Raw genomic sequence first — 17,914 nt, 5'->3', positions numbered from 1 at the left:
TTCAGCATTGTTTACGTAGATCAAGCTTGGGTTGTAACTGGAAGCTAAAAGTACAACCTAATTTATGAACCAAATCCGGGAATAGGGGATTCGGGCGATAAGCATGACCTGCTGTGTCATAAAAAATAATCAGGTTAAGGGTCAAAAAGTAACCCGACGAAAGTGGGTGAGTTGGCAACTATGTATAGGACTGTTGAAATTGTATGATTTTCAAGCAATTTATGGAATAAACGCAAAAATAGGCATGTATATTCATACGCCAGATACATGAAGGTCTTATTATATTATTTGGCGCATGTAAAAGTGGTGAGCAGTACAATTATTGCTGTATCTGTGTAAAAATGATTTGTTTCAGTTTTTGTAGAAAATAAAAATACTCACTCAATAATATTCCAAGACCAGGTACATTGTCTGCCATAACTCTTAAGGTCGATAAAATTTTCATTCTGTTAGGGAAAAAATATTTCAGCTTAGCATTATCTGTATTAAAACAAACAGAAAAAGCTGTTGTTCATCAATTTTGTATTTGTTCTCAAACAACTTACTTGGAATAAGTGTCGAAAAATGGAGACCTTAGCAAATAGTATAACAACAGGAGTGATCTCCTCTTGATTTCACTCTTCTCCTGGGGATTCAGGTCTTTAGTATCACCCATCATACACAAGCTACAGTAAGTAAAATGCTACAGGTTATTTAAGTCATTTTTAGTGGAGTATGAACAAAACTTGGCATGTGAACAGGAAAGGTGTTCAAACCTGGCAACATCAATGGTTCCTGACATGATCCATGGTTTCCATGACATGGTCCCACACACATACATTCCAAATACTTTATCATGATTAAGGAATCACAAGAATTATGCATCAAAATCAAGTAAAACCAGAAGTCTCTGTCGAGACTGAAGCTCTACTGGTTTGAACTTATAGCAAAGGAAGAGAAAAGTCCTTAAGCAGCTGGGATTTGAAACTTTACATCAGCAATAAATAGAATAATGATTGTTGATAAAGTCTCTTTATGTTCTTAGTGTTGTCTACTTGTGTGCCAAGATATATTGAAATCAGACCAAAACTGTAGGAGGAGTAGCATTTTGAAACAATTTTACAGATATTTCTATTTTTAGTAACCACGGCAACACCGTTCATCGAAATCAAAAACCGATATACAGAATTATGTATCTTAGTGTAGTCTACTTGTGTGTCAAGTTATACTGAAATCAGACCAAAACTGTAGGAAAAGTAGCATTTTGAAAGAATTTCACAGAAATTTCTATTTTTAGTAACCACGGCAACACCGTTCATCGAAAATAAAAACCGATACACAGAATTATGTATCTTAGTGTAGTCTACTTGTGTGCCAAGTTATAATGAAATCGGACTAAAACTGTAGGAGGAGTAGCATTTTGAAAGAATTTCACAGAAATTTCTATTTTTAGTAACCACGGCAACACCCTTCATCGAAAATAAAAACGGATACACAGAATTATGTATCTTAGTGTAGTCTACTTGTGTGCCAAGTTATAATGAAATCAGATCAAAACTGTAGGAGGAGTAGCATTTTGAAAGAATTTCACAGAAATTTCTATTTTTAGTAACCACGGCAACACCGTTCATCGAAAATAAAAACTGATACACAGAATTATGTATCTTAATGTATTCTACTTGTGTGCCAAGTTATATTGAAATCAGACCAAAACTGTAGGAGGAGTAGCATTTTAAAAAATTGTTTACAGACAGACGGACAGACAGACGGACAGACGGACGGACGCCGGACGCATTACTATCGCATAAGCTCTTCTGGTCTCTGACCAGTAGAGCTAAAAACTCAAAATCAAATATAACAAGAATTCCTGAAAACTTTTAAATACCAAATACTTATCTTACAAAAAATAAGGTGAAGCAGAATTTGGTGATGTACATTATACTGTAAATAAAGAACAGAGGATACAGTGAATGAGTGGCCTGGTTATGTACAAGGTCTCTCCCCAGAGTCGCTGTTTGGACAGCTTTGTGGCTTCATAAAATCGGACTCCGGCTCTCTCTTTCTCCCTGTCCCCTTGGCTGGGGAGCTTCCAGGAACGAAAATTGATGGGAGGAGCTATAAATAAGCAAAAAATAAATACATTAAACAGAAATATTATCAAACAGCCTAGGTAACTGATTTCATTTTGGATATGATGATAATAGTGAATTGTCAGACAAGTTAATATTTTTACCAGCTGAGAGTCTCCTTATGACCTTTCCTGACCTCTTGAGGGTAAAGGTCACCTCACTCATTCCATTCACTGGTTCAACTGTCTCACTATCCAAATTCTCTTGGAATTCTTGCATTTCCTTATTTACAATAAAAAAAAAATTAAATATCAGTCTCATATCAGAAATTTAGATTTATTTCTTTTTAAAGTATTCAGTCAAAGAAATATAAGAACATTTTTGTTAACAAAAAATAAAACCGCAAATACATGTAAAACACATTTGATGTATCTTCTTGTTCACAATTACTTTAATTTTAGCTGGTTGTGATAATGTTCAGCTTTTGAAATGAAATTCAGAAACTTGTATACTTAAATTTTTTGCCAAAGACAGAAAATTTATAAATGGTTCAATAAAGAGACATTGATTACCATGAACAACAAATAATATTTTTACACTGTACACTGACCTCTGTTGGGTTGTGTTTAAACTGCTTGGTGTATTTCTCTCTGTCTAATGGTGCAATAGGTGGGGATGGCTGTATTCCTCCATGATGTTTCCAAAGTAAAAGAAGCCGCCATATTGCTCTTCAAATACAGAAAAATCAATGCATTTTTTTAACATCCATGTAAGTAAAATTAATTTTTCCTGCTTCTTAATATGTACCCTGACTTTTACATGCCTACTGAATTATGGATATTGCCTAAATGTGTGTGTTTTCACACATTATTATTGAAAATTATACACATACATCACAATACACTTGTATTTTAAGAGGGAAATATGTACTTAAGATAAGAAATTTAAAATTTCTCAGGAATGAAATGGTGCTTTATATCTCTCTTACTTTGTGAGTTGAATTATTACAATAAGAATCCATTTCCCTGTCTCTCCAAATTTCCTGTAGGCTGCCATTTCTATAAAAACTTCTCCATATTCCAAAACAGTCAGCCATCTTTTCAACTTTTCCACTGACACAGGCTAAAAAATGAATTATAATTATAATCATAATCATACTATAAAATAAAACATTAAGTTAAATTAAATGGCTAGTTCATAAATTGAGAAATTTAATATCATCTAACATTTTTCTGGTAAGTCAACAATATTTTTTTCTCAAAAACATTATATGAAGCTCAGAAGACTTGAATATTTCAAAATACTCATTCTACATATCCTCAATTTTGTCTACATCTTCCAACGTTTTATTAATTTCTCTATAATGTTTTCTCTATGGCTTTGTTCCTTTGCAAAAGAAGATACAATAAAACAATTGCAGAAAAGTGTTGCATACAAAGTAAAATAGACACTCTAGACTGAAAAAAAAACACTTCCTCTGATCTTGAAAGTTCACTTACAATCTTTGGAAGGACCTTCGATGCATTCTTAATGATTGTGTCATTTAAGAGACAATAGATTTTACACAAGCTCTTTGTGAATCTTCAAAAATTAAAAATATATATAAACTAGATATATTTTTGTAAAATCTAGCTGAAAGGGTAAAGAAAAATATTACACGCAAGAGGGATTGAATCCAAGTCGGCAGCATGATAATCCAAAGCGCTTATTACGTACGCTGTCGGGACCTCTGCTCTAAATCTCCTTGTATATACCTCTGTATAACAGTGCTTTTGTCTTAGAATTATGAAACCTAGTCACTATTCATAAATTCGCGCCAAATGCCACGAGTTAATCTTCGCGACTTTTCTTTTGAATGTTCTCTTTAATAGGTGTGATAGCTAGGTGTGATAGCTTTAATGAAATAAAAAAAACCGTCCATTTAGCCTAAAACTTGATGATTTATAAAACTCCATATAGTATGCAAGAAAGTTAAAACAGTGAAACGGCTATAAATTTCATGTTTTCTCTATCCCGATTAGTTAAAAACATTCATGAAAAGATTCCAAAAAAAAAAAATTTGCAAAAGAATCGATATAATAAAACAATTGTTAATATAAACTCCATTAAGAAAAAAAATATGTTATCTTATTTTGTCTTTTTTATTAGTATAATATGGCACAAATGTGCAAAAAAACCGTTAAACACTGTATTCATTGTTATCCTTCTTGAATAACTATTACTTATAACAATGATTAATGAGCTGCTTTTCCGTGGTGCAATCAAAAGATATTTGGTATCGAATTTCATTTGCACATTTAGTCTTTTCTTTTTTTACTTTGAGAATCAACCAAAACCAATTATAGACACAGAATTGCAAGTTCACCTTTATATTTCATTTGTCCTTATTACTTTCTTTCAAGCAAATGGACCTTTGATTGCGAAATGTCGGAGTTGACAGAGAGAGCCGCCATTTTGAAACGCTTCAAATTTTTAAATGCTAATATCTAGAGTGTTTATCATATTAAAACAAATTATATAGCAAGCATTATAAGAAAGGTTTCTATCGACATACAAAAAATAAACGAAAAATATTGAAAAACAAAATATTTTTAAAAATTAGACTTTTTGAATTAGCTTCCGGTAGCGAGCGGAAGTAATGACGACAAACGAAAAGTCGCGTCCTGGATAGTATTTTTTATCATCTATATCATCTGAAAGTTTCACATTGATATCTTTTACCGTTCTTGAGAAAATCCGTCAAAAGAAATCCTGTAAAAAAAATTTCCAAAAATTCTCTCAAAAATTCATTTAATATAAAATTTCATGTAATTCCAATATTGTGTTAAAATAATAATAATAAGAAACAATAAATATGTGCAAGACCTTAATAAATATTATGTTAACACAAATATGTGCAGATATTTTCAAATATCTAGTCCTTCATACATATGTTTTGGTCATCAGGGTTTGATCACTGATGGCCAGGTACCTCAGCTTACAGAACAACTGACTGGAAATTCAGGGGGTCTCATCCAACATTTGAATAACAGCCTGATCTGGAGCATTTCCCCTTTTCTCTGTTACATTTGGTGCCTCGTCTACCATGGAAGTGACAAGTAAAGACTTGCCGGAAAGACCCTGCGTTGATAATGAGTAGTGTCTTGAGGGGCAAAGACTTTCTAAGAGGAAGCAATTTTTTTTCGGGGTGTGTGTAGGGGGTGGGGGTTGTTGTTTTCTTTTTTCAATTTGTGATAAAATGAAGCTTTTTTAAATCACTGATTGTTTGGAATTTGTGAGATTAATCAGATTAGGTCATTATCTAGACCTTTGAAACGCTGTTTCAAAATGAAAGTAGACACACGAGGCACAGATAGATTATTTCAAAAACATACCAGAGAAGATTGCTAATCATTACCTGCTATTATGTATGAAAGCACTCTCGAAGTTGCTTCTATCTGACTGACTGTCTCCGGAAAATCTGATACGTATCTTTTATACTTTTCCCAAGCTTGGTTAACAATTTCGTTTGCTTTGGTAGCCATTTTCAAAGATTTCTTGTTAAGTCGACTATAGAACTATTCGGATTCATACCTAATGGACAGTAGTCACAGTACAGAATGAAGTACAATACATGCAGGAGACTTTATATCTGAGATTTTGTCATTTTCATCTTTATTTATACGGGTTTTGTTTATTTTGATTTATTTAATTGTAATAATTTCTCTTATTTTGTTTCAGAATAAAAATGGTACGACTTAATGAAAATCTGTAGCCCCTTTTAAATGAAAAATTGAATAAATTAGGAATTACGGGTCTATTTATGAAATTGCCATCAGATGCATAGGTAACAGGGACTGTTATTTATGTATCTGATTACAGGAACTGGAAGAAAACCAGGGACTTAGGCTGAGACGTATGAACAGCAAGCAAGGAAGACAGGATGCAGAAGATACCAGGCATGTAATCTATTTTGCAGATATAATTTAGGTAAATACTAAATACAGTGTGTGGCTTGATGTTAAATGGTGACTTTTTTGGGTATGTGTGTGTGTGCTTTTTATTTAAGGTGGTAAAAAAACATCATACAACTACATGATGATGAATGATCACATCGGTCAATTCATCATTTAATATCTCTGTTCAATATTACATTATTATAAATAGAAGCAAAGAGTGGATTAGATGCAATGTTTATGATTGCATAAGAACAATATGTATTAGTGTAAGATGGAGTTCTGTGCTGAGCATGTTTTGAGAGAGGGCTTTGACCTCTACATCACTATAGTAAGTAGAAAGAACGTTCTATCATTGAAATGATATTGTCCTAAGGACCAGGTTGGTGAGGGCTTGTCCTGAGACACAGTTCAGTAGCAAGCTGCTCTGAACAGGTTGATGTCCACTACACATAGAGCCCAAACTACTGCATAATAAACATGATAAATACTTGTTCTAGAAAATTGAACATGAAGTTCTGTGGTAAGCAATTTTTTTTGGATATGCTTGAGATATCACATTCATGAATCTTTACAATTGGTATTATGTGTTTCAGAATGATCCGGCTTTCAAGACAAGGACTTGTATTGCTGCTGATAGCAGGGGCTTTTCCTACTCTCATATTGGTCTACCTAACACTCACCTCAGATGGTAATTATATTCTTTCCAGTAATTTTCATCGTTTTGAAGTACACAGCACTCTTATATACACATGTATCAAAGGTATGTGAATAAACTTCAACAAAAATTACTTTAAAGTAAAGACAGAATTTCCTTTATCAAGCTTCCTTTTTAGAATTTGGTAATTTAACTTTTAACTTTACAGAAGCAGTATACAATTTAAACAATTTAAATCTTAATACACTGTTTTATGTCTCTAACTTTTACTATATGTTGTATCAGATGGGTATGCTAATGAAGCAGTGTTCCAGAGGCTGGAACTTAAGTTTGCCAGTAAACTCAGGGAACTCAGCAGTGACAACAGAGCCCTCAAAAAACAACTCAGGTAATGTTTTCACTTACATGAAAGTAATGCAGTATTGGTGCTTGAACATGATATCAATCAAATTAAGCAATGATAAATATGATGCAAAGTTAATGAACAGTTTTTGCCAGCACTCAGATTGGTCAAAATCCCTATACCCAGGAAAAGTATAGCATCTTCATCTTCATTCACAACTTTTTACCAACATGTTTTTTACAGATGGTAGATAATAAAGATAAGGAGACTTTAAGAAACATTACATCTGGGTTTTCAGTTTTTCTAGAGAAAGTACAACACATTTAAGGGAGATAACTCTTGAAATATCACTTTAACTGTTATATGTTGTTTTACATGCTGGTACTAAATATTTATGCCCGGTAATTAAAAATGTATTTTAAAAATAATCTCGTACTGATATGTTAATTTATCATGATATTTAATCTTGCAGCTTAACTCGTACAGAGTTGACAGCGTTTGAACTCAATGCAGATGAACAGAGTCCTAAATCATCCAAAAACTGTGTTGATTCTAATCAGGAAGTCCCTAAATGTGAGGTAATCAGTTTTTAAAAGAGATTTGCTATACATGTACATTATACATTATATAACTATTTCTAAATTTTCAGTATGCTTAGAAATGCATTATGATCCAATCTAAGTATAAATTTAGCAAGCTTTTAATTAAATCTAACTCATTATACATAAATATTTACATGTATATATTTCTTTGTTATGTAGGAAATCCATGTAGCCATTGTGTGCTCTGGTCATAAGTCAACAAGAGATGTCGTAACTCTGATCAAAAGTGTCCTGTTTTATCGTAAAAATCCGCTGCATTTCCACTTCATATCCGACACCATGGCACAAGTCATCCTGACCTACCTGTTTGAAACTTGGAATGTCCCTGATGGTTTGTAGAATTGGTCTGTCATCAAATGCTATACCAGTTTTCTTACTGTTTTCTTACTGTATGCCATGTATATTAAACACGTTAGAAATTAGACCTTAGTACCAAATCAGGCATAGCTACTGTTGGGTCTATCTGTAAAATGATGTGAATTTTGCATATTAAATTGAATGTTAATCTTAATTTTGCATATTTTCTATTTATTTTCAGTAAAAATAAGTTTCTACCATGCAGATAAAGTGAAGGTAATAAAGTGTTTATTTTCCTCTCAACATATACTTTTTTTTCCTTTGCAGAAAATGCTGAATCTTGTGTACTGTAAATAATAAGTGTAAAATGTACATTTTCAGAAGTACTCTTTTAATTGTCATGTATGAATGAATCCTTGCATAAATAACATTACCTGTAATTTCAATTTGTATTCGACAGGAAGACATAGAATGGATTCCTAACAAACATTACTCTGGTATATATGGGTTGCTTAAATTGGTCTTGCCAAAAATTTTATCAGCCTCATTGGAAAAGGTCAGAATTGTAAGAATGTTTCCTTCACATTTGAACTTTAATTTGAAATGCAAAATTTAATGCAAATGTGAACTAAAAGTGTTAAAGTATAAATTGTAAACCATCTACTATTGGCATCATTTTATTCACAATTTGTTAGTTTGCAATCAATTTTGAATGGATTATTTTTGTGAACAAGGAACTTTCTACAAAAATACACAGGAAAATTAATGGTTGGTGCCAATAGAAATTCACAAGTTAAAGATAATCAAACTCATCTTTATGCATGCATGTTTTAGATATATACTTTCACTAAAACGTATATTTTGAAAAATAGCAGATATTTCCTGCAGGTGAATAAAAGTTGGTTTTCAGTAAATTCTTAATTCTATCAAACATATGTGTTGCTTTTTGTAGGTAATTGTGCTGGATACAGATGTAAGCTTTGCCACAGATATAGCAGAGCTGTGGAAAATGTTTAGTTTCCTGACAGGAACAAAGGTACAAGAAAAAGAATAAATTTACAAGCTTGAAATCACCTATCTTCCCACTCTAGCTACCTTGATATGCATTGATATTATACTGATATAATCATAAGTTTTCCTTGCTGTGTGTTTTGATAACTAGTGATCATTTCCTGTCTGCAGGTGCTTGGTCTGGTGGAGAATCAAAGTGACTGGTACTTAGGAAAAATCTGGAAGAACCACATTCCCTGGCCTGCCCTGGTGGGTGTTATTTAAATATACAAAAGATCTGTACAATTCCATTCAATTTTAAGCAGTGTTATTAACGACATTCAATCCTGATATTTAAAGTCTTAAACTTTTTTTGCCAAGTATATTTTTAGTTTCTACATACATAGCTTAATTAAAATTCAAATCAAAAAATGCATTTTACTACAGTACATTTAATATGACCTTTTTGCACTGAAATTTGTGTCTGAATTAAAAATTATATTTTTGTTGTTTTCCCTTCAATATTTTTATCCAATTAAAGCATGAAACGAAATGAACTCTAAGTTTGTTTAATAAAAGACTTAAAAATTGTGACTAAGAAAAAGTTTTAAATTGCTTCGCATAATCAATTATTTGACCTTTCTGCACTAATAAAAAGTGATTTTTCTGGCATTAAAAATTCAATAAGCAAGAAAATTATTTTAAAGTCTTAAACTTTTTTCTGATTTTAAGCAAATAGGCCAAATTTATTTTGAATATTTAGAAAAGAACATCAAAAGCGGGGGTATATGTAAATTTTCAGATATTAAATTTGAATTTTAGAAAATTGTTATGTTCATTTGTTTTCAGATATATTACTATATTTGTCAAACTTTGTTTGATAAAATTCATAAGACATTTTTAATAGATATTTCAGAACAAGCATAACACATTTAACTGCAAAAAACAACCTTTTGTGCAACACCTGCCTTGTCAAAATTAACAGTACTGTTATAGTTCAAAATGGAAAAACTGATCATTTTCATCTAAAAAACCTTCTGTCACAAAATGTGTTACAATTCTACTTGAATGGAATTTAATCGGTTTTCATTGACTACAGTTAAATTTGCACTGTAGAATTCAGATTTAATGTTAGAACTTAAAAATGATGATAATTTCATAAATCAAGGACAATAACCAAATTGCACAAAATTTAAGGAAAAAAAGGTCCATTTTTGTAATGTTTTAACAAAGAGTTATTCTTAAAGTTTAAACACAAGATGAAAAGAATTAATTGAATACAGTAAAACTCATTTAGTACGAACACGGAAAATTGGGAATTCATGAATAAAGGGAAGTCGTCTTGGATCCCTAGCTATATAAATTTAATGAATTTCTTATACGGTTATAACGAATTACGGATATAACAAAGTAATTTCATAGGTCCCAGTGACTTCGTTATAATGGAGTTTTGTTGTACGTCTTAGGTTTTAGACAATAAAACAGACATTTAAACTTGTTTGAGGGAGGAAGCATTTTACGTCAGGTCACAAACAAACAGAATTTCTATTGATATATTAAAGTTTATATGTACTTTCCTACCACACTGATTTGACCATTTATACTTCAATTTTTTTTTCATTCATTCTTCATCGCAGATTATTCACTGGAATTCCCCAAAGAAGTTTAAGGTTAAAAACAAGCATGTAGAATATTTCAGAAATTTACACCTGACTTTTTTGGAATATGATGCTAACCTGCTTCGGAGGGAATTGTTTGGATGTGAAAAGCCTGAGGAAGTCGCACCAACAAAGGAAGAGGTATAGGGAAATTTTCAATTGAAGTTATTTCCCTTTGTAGGTCATTCCATTCATAAGGAATTACATTTATCCTGCTTCAGACAAATTTGTCGATTACTGATTGGATAAAAGATTATCACATGACGCCCTGAAATTTTCTGTATTATGTCTCCGTCAAGGCGTAATATGAAAATCGGGCATGCGATTCCGTTCGAAGCGTTGTTATTGTAAATAAAAATAGTGGCTAAGAAACGTTCTGCGTAGGTAGTTTAGTTAAAATTTTTGTAACGATATACCGGTATTATGTTGATTGTTATTGGATTAAAACTTGATATTTTCATAATATGCATATAGATTTTTTCTTCATTAAATTATAACACAGTCATAAGTACAACTTGTGAAATGGAAATCCGTAGTGGGCTTTTCCTCGCCCAATACAGATTTCCATTTCACACCCTGTATGAATCCGTATTAGGTCACTAACTGACTGTTACTAATATTATTACCCACTGGCAAACAGCCTTTCGAGTGAATCTATTAATATTCTGTTTGATTTTACTTGTGTATTGTTTACCATCTTTTTTAGACAAACACGTTGAGTGAGGATGACGAATGTTACGATTTCCGTCGTGAGCGTGCCTTGGTCCACCGTACACACCTGTACTACCTGGATTATGACTACGCCCCCTCAGAGTACGACGTGACCCTAGTGGCCCAGCTCAGTATGGATCGCCTCCAGATGCTGGAGCTTATCTGTAAACACTGGGAGGGACCCATCAGCCTCGCACTGTACATGTCTGACGCAGAGGCCCAGCAGTTCCTCAGGTATGCTCAGGACTCCGAAATACTCATGAAGAGGAAAAATATTGGCTACCATATTGTCTATAAAGATGGGGTAAGTAAATCAAGTTGACTTCCATACATTTATTCTTCTTTCATAATTTGTACATTTATCCTGGTATCTGACAGTGAATACTGCTTGCCCTTCTATAAATTTTTATGTCTGATTTCAGCAATTCTATCCTGTGAACTATCTGCGTAATGTTGCAATTAACAACACCCAGACATCTCACATGTTTTTGACGGATATCGACTTCTTACCCATGTATGACCTGTATAATCATTTAAAAAGTGTTGTCTCAAGGATTGACATGGAGAAAGAAAAAAAGGTTGGTCTACTGAATTTAGAAAACAAAAATTTGTACATGTATATTTAAGGTGTTAAAAATTTTTCCTAGTGCTGAAGATGAATACTGTATTCTTGATTAGTCATTTATAACAGTTAATCAGATATTTATTTTAAGCTTTGTTTTTTTACAGGCTTTGGTTGTACCAGCTTTTGAAACCCCAAGATACAGATTTGAGTTCCCATCTAGTAAAGACGAACTTCTTAAAAAGCTCGATAGTGGAGAAATATTCACTTTCAGGTACTAAAACATCCTTAGGAAACTTCAATTAATATACATATAAATATTACTTTGGATTAGTGATAACTTAATAGCAACATTCTAATGAATGTAAGCATTATATTTCTCCAATTTGATTACATTTATTTGATACAGTAATACGGAGTTGAATAACGGAGTTGAATAAGATTGGAATTAAATACTGTAAATCACGTTTTATTCGCGAGAACTTTATTTTCGCGTAATTACGCGAAACAATGAGCTCGCGAAAATTTCATTCTCGCGTATAAAAGTATTCCTTACGATTATATAGAGGAAAACAACAATTCGTGAAAAATATGTCTTGCTAATAAAGAGTCAATTTTACAATTTGATCTACAGTAATAACAATTTTACAATTTTCAGATATGATGTATGGCCCCAAGGGCACCTTCCCACAAACTACACAGTATGGCGGACAGCCACAACAATGTACCCTGTTAGTAGTTTTCACTAATTTCATACTTTGTGGCTCAGTCAAAGCACATTTCTCTCACTGCTGTATTTAACATTCAAAACTTCTTTAATATACCTATCATAATAATTTTATTCTCTTCAAACTCTTGAAAATTTCTTGAGTGCCAAAATTATATCAGACAGGTTTGAAAAATATACTACTTTATGATTAAATTTTACTTTATTATTAATTTTGTACATGATTTGCATTTATACTTGAAGAATTTGAATGCAAATTGCAACAGTTTTTCTTTATATCAATTATACAAATTATTGTGTAAATGCATCACCAATATACATGTAGATAGTTTATGCCCAGGCTAATTTTGTATACATTATGGTATTTTTTATTTACAGGTAAACTGGGAGCAGGATTACGAGCCATACATTGTTGTGAAGAAGGGGGTACCCCAGTTTGACCAGCGATTTGTCGGCTTTGGTTGGAACAAAGTCTCCCATGCAATGCTCCTTGATTTATTAGAGTAGGAATTATTGATTTTTTATCTATTTTAGATTTTTTAATTTTTTAAAATGTTGTTTTTAGACCTTAAAGAGAAAACAGACAGTTTCTTTTGATATCATTTTGGATATATGTATGTTGTCTTCCATGATATCAAATCAGATTTAGGTATCTTGGCCTCTCTATTGTTTCAGATATAAATATGTTGTCTTGCCAAATGCCTTCATGATCCATATGCCCCACGCACCAAGTTTGGAGATTACAAAGTTCCGCAACAGTCAAGTCTATAGAAAGTAAGTAGTGCTTTATCTTTATTATGTTAGAGGTTTTTTTTCTTCACCGTTTATGCACATAAATTTAAACACTATCACATGTTAACCCTTTATTTGATCATTTGTTAATTTGATTCATCCTTCTGTTGTCCATCACCTTGTGATATCAGTGAATATTAGCTATATTGCATTTTTAAAATAAAAGATTAGGGTAGAATTCCAAAAAGTATAGTTATGTACATTAATGAAAAACAATATTACTAAAGAAAAGATGCTTAAAATCTCAAAAATCTTTTCTTGCAGTTGCCTCAAAACATTGAAAGGAGAATACCAGCGAGATTTGTCCAGAAAATATGGTTTGAAGGCCTTAAAATATTTATCTGTGGACTGAAAGGTGAATATAATACTAGAAACTCAAATTGAACAATCAAAATGTAACAGTACCACAAAGCAGCAAGTCTAATTAGCAATGAATTTAACAATTATTTGTTTGCAAAAAAACTCATCATCTAACTCATTGAAGAAGTGTGACGTTCATCATCTATATCTAGTGTTGTGAAGAGTGAATGCAATTCATGAATAAGTGTTGTTTCTTAGCATATAAGAAGTGAAGTAATACAATATGCATTGGTATTATATAAATACTTTCTTTATACATGTACTGCAAAATTTTTCACTTTTTTATGCGTATACAATTTTTAAATAACTGATCATGAGAAAAGCAACTGTTTTCTTTAAGTTTACAGAAATAGCATCACATCATATGCTTTTACAGTATTAAAAATCTTGAAGTTTGTTTTTTTTAGTCTGTTTGAAGATAATCAACTAAAGTTTTTGTAATTGTTGTCATTTCAGTATTTTTCATTTTGATGTAGTTATTTTCTAAAAATGTGTTTATACATGTATACTATTATTATTTTGTTTAGGGCTTTCAATTATAAATGGTTGCATTATCTTGTCAGTGTCATATATATCTGATTTTTTTTAACATGCATTTTTTTTTTAACATTATTTATAATAAAAAACAACAATAGAAAGATTTGAAAAAAGTAAATAAGTAATGTTATTTATTGAATGCAAAATAAAAATAACAACAAATTACAAGTGTTTTTACTGGACTATGTCTGTGAAGTTGAAGGGCCATCTTCACATCTGAAATATGAAAATGTATAAAATGTGAAATGTAAAAATAAAAGTAAAATCCACTATGCATCATGATTCAGCTGGTTCTTGCAATTTTTTCATTTGTTTCTAATAGAACTTTTCAAGTGAATCAAAATAAACAGGCATTTACACAGTGCCTGTTTTTAATGTATGTTACATGTAATATAAACATATATACAAGTAAAAACAAAAAGTATTCTTATTTCAGCACTTTCTTGTATATTTACAGTGTATTTATAAATATACAATAAAGTTCTTGCAAATGAAAATTGATTTACACTATATTATACAGGGTACCTGTTTCTAAGGCCGAAGCTTTCCTGTACAGTCTGACTGGATATCCACTGCACATCTCTGTGTAGACACATGTACACAGCCACTATAATCAGAAGAAAGATACACACACTGCACCATAACTTTATCTGCTCTCGCCTGTATAAAGAGAGAGAGAGAGAGAGCAATTTAAAAAGAAAACTTCAATAACCCTGGGTTCAAGTTTTTATTTAATAGAAATTAAGATATTTTAAGATGTTTTAAAGATATACAAGATCTATAGGTTAGAACATGTCCTAGAGCATGACTTAGCATTAGGCAGAAATTTTGGGCTCAGCCATAAAATGGTGTAAAGTAGATCATTATTTTCCCTTGTTCTTACGTATTTTTGACGTAATTGGGTTCACAACACGTGAACTCGCTGTCCATCTCACAACACTCGCTGAGATCCGGATCATTACAGAAGTAGATGTTCCCCTGACGGTACCCGATATCGTCATTCTTCAGGCATTGTACACCGTCTGCAAAATACCGGGGAGAAATTAAGTTTAAACAAAAAACTTTTTATTTTAACTCTTTGAACATTAATGGAGTTTTACGCTGTACGAGAAAGAACGATTATCAATGCGTATGAGCTTGAATATCTTGACTGCAATAATGTCAGAGACTTGTTTAAGGTCTTGTTTAGGAAGAAATTAATTAATGTCTTAAAAGAGTTGTGGAAAATCTTAATCACTTGTTTCTCTCACCGACCGGAAAGAACGGGAGTGTTGGTGGACACAAATGAAGCCTTGGATTTGTTCCGATTATGGACAGGCTTTTAGAACTGTCTTATTTACTAGTATCTACCATGCAGATGAAACAAATTAAGTTATTACCATGGATGTATCAGGTTAATGCATGTTCTTCATGTAAATCAATTGAAGTCCCATCATGTGATTAATATTGGAGAAATTTTCGTTGGAATAGTAAAATATACACTTGACATACAATTAATTTTTAGAAGTGCAGAATGTGGTACGCGAGAATTTTTACAGACATCATAAAGATGATGTAATATATCTGTCTAAATCGAATACAATAATAAAAAAACACGAAATTTCAGGGATTAATAAAAACTGATAGATTTCTCAGAATCATTTAAAACAAAATCCCTGCAATATTCACAAAACGTATCATCACAAACCACTTTATTCTCTCAAATGTCTCTGATCAAGATTTCCACAGGGATTCGCTGTTGAACTGATGCAACATTAATAAAAGTTGATATGCAAAACAAATCATATTAAATATTCTATTCTTTATATCTTATTTTCATTTGACTGATTAGTGGATCAGTAAAAAAGACAACAGAAAATTCTAGGATCTGTCCTCCCGCTAATGAAAGAGAAATAAAATCATGCGGATTTTCGTTCATTCACGTAAATAATATAGTTCTACTGATATTGCTGTGTTCATCAATACCTAGGTGAAGAGATGTTTTGTTTGAAAGTAATTTAAATAAGAATTAGACCCCCCCGTACGACCGTTATACCTAAAGAAGTCCGTAAAAAGGAGAATTCGCTTTGAAAGATAACTCACAAACGTTATTGAAGGTTTGAGAATAGTAATAAGCAATGGAAAGGGGAGTGATAAATCATTCTGAATGAAGTAAAGTACATGTACTAATACTTGAATGTAAATTTTAAAAAGTCTTATTACTCATATTATCTTGATTCCCGCATTTAAAACTTTCAATGTACCAAACTAGAGCAGTTATGTTTATTTTAATAAATCAGGAGACCTATAGATATTTTTTCTTCTTTCTAAATATGAATAATGACTCAACTTCCTAAAAATTGTTTAGATTTTATTCGAGGTTAATTTCATTCCAAAGGTCATGGGTGTGGGAGGGGGACATAATCCCTCAATGCTTGTGCCTTAGAAATAAGTCTGATAACCTTAATTGGTCAAGGATAATTATTTGGTTCCCCAAAACTGAAAATGTTTGCCCCCCCCCCTTCTCATCACCAAATGAAATTTCTTCTTACGGGCTTGTATCATGAAGTTATCTAAATGTTTATTCAAGTAGTCAGAAATATATGATGTATATTCTCTCTCCCTATCTTTTTTATTAAATAGAGATTTTGGCATAGTGACTTGATAGTGCTTATTTAGCAATAATCTAATTTGAAAATATTTTACGTTGATATCGCGGGAAAAATGCTTATCTTATATGTTGGAGTCTTTTCAGATGAAATTGTTATATATATACTTACTTGCTCTGCTACAGTTCCCAATACTCAAATCAGCTGTTGCAAAATTTTTATTTTGTACAAATTAAATATCTAAAAGAAAGTTCTTAAAAATTTTCAATTGTACAAAGGTTTCAATTGGACAATACTCTGGAGTATTTTAATTTTTGTATTTATTTATTTGTTTATTTATTTTTGCAGGAAACTTAATTTACTTGTCTTGTCTACATTACTCTAAAAAAATTAAATCTCTCGCTCTGCTTCTTATTTTTATTTATTTATTTATTTTTTGCCAGTAAAAAGACGATGATTTTTGTTCAAAATTGTTTACTTATTGCATCATTTGCAAAAAAAAAAAAAAAAAAAAAAAAAAAAAAAAAAAAGTACTTACCGCCAACTTTGAAAAACATCCAAAATACCCAGACGACAAGAAAAGCAAACATGCCATGTAAATGATTCTAACGTTCTGTGGGATCCGTGATGATTGGTTCCGATAAATCTATAGCCATTCGGGATGTCACGGGACTCTTTCACAGATTATCCATTATCTACTGAGACAAGTGCATGCAAATCCAGTCTCTCTGTAAAATTACGCTCGTCACTTGCTCATAAGCTGCTAGAGAGCTATAAATTTCATGAGTCAACATTGATCAGTTTTTTTGAGTCCATCATAAAGAACTTTTACTGTTTACCATGTCTTAACAGCTGCTTAATTAATCTGTTAATAATCAAGAGTGCATTATTGTATATACATGTATCTCACAGTAATATATTTATTAATTTCTTGTTTGAAATAAAAGAAATGGGATCTGTATTTCCTAATCTGGATGCCATCAAATATTGTCGTATGTTCAGACGGATTCCATCTTTCGCTAGCTCTTATAAATAATACATGTACATGTATGTATAGTTGTCTAAATATGAACTAAATTTTAAGGACATCCTCTGCTCGTCCAGGA

The 17,914-nt window shown here is 31.8% G+C and overlaps 3 protein-coding genes across 3 annotated transcripts; 1 reads left to right on the top strand and 2 right to left on the bottom strand.

The window, feature by feature from the left end:
* Positions 1-319: 319 nt before the first annotated feature.
* LOC134243877 (peroxisomal membrane protein PEX16-like) lies at positions 320-4,501 on the bottom strand. Its single transcript, XM_062726104.1, has 9 exons — positions 4,440-4,501; positions 3,548-3,629; positions 3,037-3,170; positions 2,659-2,776; positions 2,213-2,330; positions 1,945-2,094; positions 756-828; positions 546-665; positions 320-446 (listed from the first exon to the last, which is right to left on the bottom strand). The coding sequence occupies exons 1-9, from the start codon at positions 4,499-4,501 to the stop codon at positions 320-322; spliced, it is 984 nt and encodes a 327-aa protein (XP_062582088.1).
* Positions 4,502-5,821: 1,320 nt separating this feature from the next.
* Positions 5,822-14,025, top strand: LOC134243876 (xylosyl- and glucuronyltransferase LARGE1-like). The gene is made up of 17 exons (XM_062726103.1): positions 5,822-5,986; positions 6,580-6,674; positions 6,927-7,029; positions 7,457-7,562; positions 7,746-7,917; positions 8,125-8,159; positions 8,344-8,439; positions 8,836-8,919; positions 9,066-9,149; positions 10,511-10,672; positions 11,238-11,546; positions 11,665-11,820; positions 11,972-12,078; positions 12,463-12,535; positions 12,910-13,034; positions 13,207-13,305; positions 13,588-14,025. The coding sequence occupies exons 1-17, from the start codon at positions 5,946-5,948 to the stop codon at positions 13,673-13,675; spliced, it is 1,935 nt and encodes a 644-aa protein (XP_062582087.1). The 5' UTR covers positions 5,822-5,945; the 3' UTR covers positions 13,676-14,025.
* A 304-nt stretch (positions 14,026-14,329) lies between these two features.
* Positions 14,330-17,522, bottom strand: LOC134243865 (uncharacterized). The gene is made up of 4 exons (XM_062726090.1): positions 17,347-17,522; positions 15,104-15,242; positions 14,746-14,880; positions 14,330-14,436 (listed from the first exon to the last, which is right to left on the bottom strand). Exons 1-4 carry the CDS (start codon positions 17,396-17,398, stop codon positions 14,403-14,405), a joined length of 360 nt encoding a protein of 119 aa, XP_062582074.1. The 5' UTR covers positions 17,399-17,522; the 3' UTR covers positions 14,330-14,402.
* Positions 17,523-17,914: the final 392 nt, after the last annotated feature.

Source organism: Saccostrea cucullata, unplaced genomic scaffold (genome assembly GCF_032062105.1).
Source record: "Saccostrea cucullata isolate Sc308-1 unplaced genomic scaffold, CSIRO_AGI_Scuc_v1 ctg784, whole genome shotgun sequence".
NCBI lineage: Eukaryota > Metazoa > Mollusca > Bivalvia > Ostreida > Ostreidae > Saccostrea > Saccostrea cuccullata.
The sequence above is the reverse complement of the archived record's forward strand: the minus strand, read 5'-3'. Positions and strand labels throughout refer to the sequence as shown.

Excerpts from the sequence above, each read along its gene's own strand:
- LOC134243877 (XM_062726104.1), bottom strand. The coding sequence starts at position 4,501 with ATGGCGGCTCTCTCTGTCAACTCCGACATTTCGCAATCAAAGGTCCAT. Across the intron at positions 3,171-3,547 it reads CGAAGGTCCTTCCAAAGATT|CCTGTGTCAGTGGAAAAGTT; the intron begins GTAAGTGAACTT and ends TTCATTTTTTAG. Across the intron at positions 666-755 it reads GGAACCATTGATGTTGCCAG|CTTGTGTATGATGGGTGATA; the intron begins GTTTGAACACCT and ends TACTTACTGTAG.
- LOC134243876 (XM_062726103.1), top strand. The coding sequence starts at position 5,946 with ATGAACAGCAAGCAAGGAAGACAGGATGCAGAAGATACCAG. Across the intron at positions 8,160-8,343 it reads ACCATGCAGATAAAGTGAAG|GAAGACATAGAATGGATTCC; the intron begins GTAATAAAGTGT and ends TGTATTCGACAG. Across the intron at positions 11,821-11,971 it reads ACATGGAGAAAGAAAAAAAG|GCTTTGGTTGTACCAGCTTT; the intron begins GTTGGTCTACTG and ends GTTTTTTTACAG.
- LOC134243865 (XM_062726090.1), bottom strand. The coding sequence starts at position 17,398 with ATGTTTGCTTTTCTTGTCGTCTGGGTATTTTGGATGTTTTTCAAAGTT. Across the intron at positions 14,881-15,103 it reads CCCAATTACGTCAAAAATAC|GCGAGAGCAGATAAAGTTAT; the intron begins GTAAGAACAAGG and ends CTCTTTATACAG. Across the intron at positions 14,437-14,745 it reads AGCTTCGGCCTTAGAAACAG|ATGTGAAGATGGCCCTTCAA; the intron begins GTACCCTGTATA and ends TTCATATTTCAG.